General features: G+C 43.7%; 1 protein-coding gene across 1 annotated transcript; it reads left to right on the plus strand.

Annotated features, from left to right (window-relative positions):
- Nucleotides 1-304: 304 nt before the first annotated feature.
- On the plus strand, nucleotides 305-1,703 carry cbln2b (cerebellin 2b precursor). Its single transcript, XM_062441737.1, has 3 exons — nucleotides 305-592; nucleotides 1,271-1,390; nucleotides 1,506-1,703. The coding sequence occupies exons 1-3, from the start codon at nucleotides 305-307 to the stop codon at nucleotides 1,701-1,703; spliced, it is 606 nt and encodes a 201-aa protein (XP_062297721.1).
- Nucleotides 1,704-2,738: the final 1,035 nt, after the last annotated feature.

Here is a 2,738-nt window from a genome sequence, read left to right on the forward strand (position 1 = left end):
CCACAGTCTGACATAAAAACTCTCATTCTTTCTCTCAAATCATCAGGATTTACAACAACAGTTTTTTGAATACTCTCCCAAAATCAACTAAGACGCACAGGAGGGAGGGGAGTCACAGCCGGAGAGAGTCTGAGTGCGTCTGTGTGTCAGAAGGTGTTTGAGAGAGTGAGGGTGCATCACAGATAGAGGAAGAGAGAGAGGGGGAAGACAGAAGGGAGTAAGTCTGGACCAGGTGATCGAGTACTAACAAACCTCCAAGGGGCTGCCGGGTTCTATCAGTGTGCACAGGATCAGCGATCCGACCATGGTGCCAGCGCGCTGCCCGGGACCCTGTGCCATCCTGGCACTGGTCCTCCTCTTGGGATGCGGCGTGGCTTTCTGCCTCGGCCAGAACGACACGGAGCCCATCGTGCTTGAGGGGAAGTGTCTTGTGGTGTGCGACTCGAACCCTTCTTCGGACGGAGCGGTCACCTCCTCACTTGGCATATCAGTCCGCTCTGCTGGGGCAAAGGTGGCGTTTTCCGCCGTGCGTGGAACCAACCATGAGCCGTCAGAGATGAGCAACACTTCTATGACCATCTACTTTGACCAGGTCAGATGTCCACTGAATTAAACACTAACAGAGTCCAGCAATAGTCGAATATGAATCAGATTTGGACCAATATCTTAGCTCCATTACTATTTTTCTCTTAGTTGTTTTATTCTCTTCACATCATATATTCTGTCTAATTACCGTGGGCGTGTAGAACTTGTTTAGGTTGATGTTTCATTGATTTCATATCACTACTTTGAGCACCGTGTAATCTGAGCCCCGAGTATCCATGACCTGAAGACTACAATGATGCTTTCCTTTGAAAAGGTTCATTTAATGCTGTGCGTAATTGGCGTGTTTTTGAGATGCGCTGCCAAAACAAGTGATCCTCCATGCAAGATCCTTTTACCACATATACATTTTAGGCCTTGACCGAATTTACATGTATATTGTTTTGCTTTTGGTTGGATATTCCAAAATGTTTTTACGGCTCCAGTCTCTGGATAGCGGCCTGTTATAGTATACGCACCGAACTGGGAACCATCCCAAACTGTGTCTGAGTGCAACCGAAACATTTGGCATAGCCTACCAGGGTTTGATTGATACGCCACTCCGTAGTCACCATGCGTAGCAGGGACCCACAATACATTACCTCAAAACCAGCTGTTATGTTAAGTGAAGCATGCACATGGAAAAAAAATAAAGCGCTTTCTCATTGTGCGCCCTTTTTGGTCACAGGTTTTAGTGAACATCGGCAACCATTTCGATCTCAAAGCAAGTGTTTTCCAGGCTCCAAGAAGGGGGATATATAGTTTCAGCTTTCACGTGGTGAAGGTCTACAACAGACAAACCATCCAGGTGAGCGATTATCAAACAGTTGGTCCATATACTCAGATTTAATAGGTGACATTTCAGTGCACGGTCGGATAAGCATGATACTAAACTAGAAGCCTGTCTCTCCCCTTCCCTGCAGGTGAACCTGATGCAAAATGATTACCCTGTTATATCAGCATTCGCTGGTGACCAGGACGTTACGAGAGAGGCGGCCAGTAACGGAGTACTGCTCATGGTTGAACGGGAGGACCGCGTTTATCTGAAGCTGGAACGGGGCACCTTAATGGGCGGATGGAAATACTCCACCTTCTCAGGCTTTCTAGTCTTTCCTCTATAATCTAATAATCTGCGATGATCCAAGTCGCACGGGACTCTGCTTAGGTCGAGGAACAAAAAATTACATGCCATTTATTTTTAACTTAAATAACTGTCAGCCAAGGAAGCCGACGAATATCTGTATACCTACACTCGTCCACTATCTAGTCAAATATGAACGTTTCCTTGGAGTTTTCATATATTCAAATCCATCAGTCAACTTTAACGCAATCTGGATGATTAAACGTATTGATCGGCCAGTGGCGTGTGCTTGTCGGGTATGTGGATTTTTCTTGCTTGGAAAACAAAACTTTGCCAACAGACAAACGGGTGTACCTGGACAAAATGGACAAGGGAGGAGATGAGAAGTGGAAGAACTGATGTCCTGGACAGGCCGAGTGTGTTATGCTCTATTTTATGTTTGTATAGCCTTAAAGATTATACGGTTTCCGTCCAAGTGAAGTATATGGAATTATGGACATCCAGAGAAGAAGTGGTTTCACGCCCAAGGCATTTTTTTGCACGAATGGAAGTTTTTTCCTTTATGTTTTGTGCTGTCAATGGTGTTGCGTTTGGATGCTGAACATGTTGAAAATAAGCCAAATGTAGGCCGCCGACGAGTTTATTAAAAGAGAAAAAAGGCGACATATTTCAGCCACTGGAGACGACTTAAAGCCCTTTTATTTAAAAAAAAAAAAGATTATATAATTTATAAAGTACATATTCACATTACTGTGTGTTCTACATTTCGGAATCTGCGTAGCTTTGACTGATTTAATGTTCAGTGACGTTGCTCACCAAATGTACATTGTGGAAATAATAGAAGAATTCCTATATATGTCCCGCTTAATAAACGATATTGTATTGTATAGGCTAAGCGCATTTATCACTACTTTTTTATTCATATGACTTTGCATTTAAAGGGAAAGGAGTGAAGAAGAAAAACATGTTTGTTATTAGAAAATGAGACTTGTAGATTAAGTCAGACAAGTCCAAAGGTCTGAGAAGAGAGCAGATAGTGGTAACTGACCAGCTCGCTTTAGTCGCTGTCCGAGGT

This window comes from Scomber scombrus, chromosome 20, assembly GCF_963691925.1.
Source record: "Scomber scombrus chromosome 20, fScoSco1.1, whole genome shotgun sequence".
In the NCBI taxonomy this organism is placed as follows: Eukaryota; Metazoa; Chordata; class Actinopteri; order Scombriformes; family Scombridae; genus Scomber; species Scomber scombrus.

Bases quoted from the DNA above. Each gene is read 5' to 3' on its own strand.
- cbln2b (XM_062441737.1), top strand. From the start codon at position 305: ATGGTGCCAGCGCGCTGCCCGGGACCCTGTGCCATCCTGGCACTGGTC. The intron at 593-1,270 runs GTCAGATGTCCA...TTTTGGTCACAG, and splicing joins TGACCATCTACTTTGACCAG to GTTTTAGTGAACATCGGCAA. The intron at 1,391-1,505 runs GTGAGCGATTAT...CCTTCCCTGCAG, and splicing joins ACAACAGACAAACCATCCAG to GTGAACCTGATGCAAAATGA.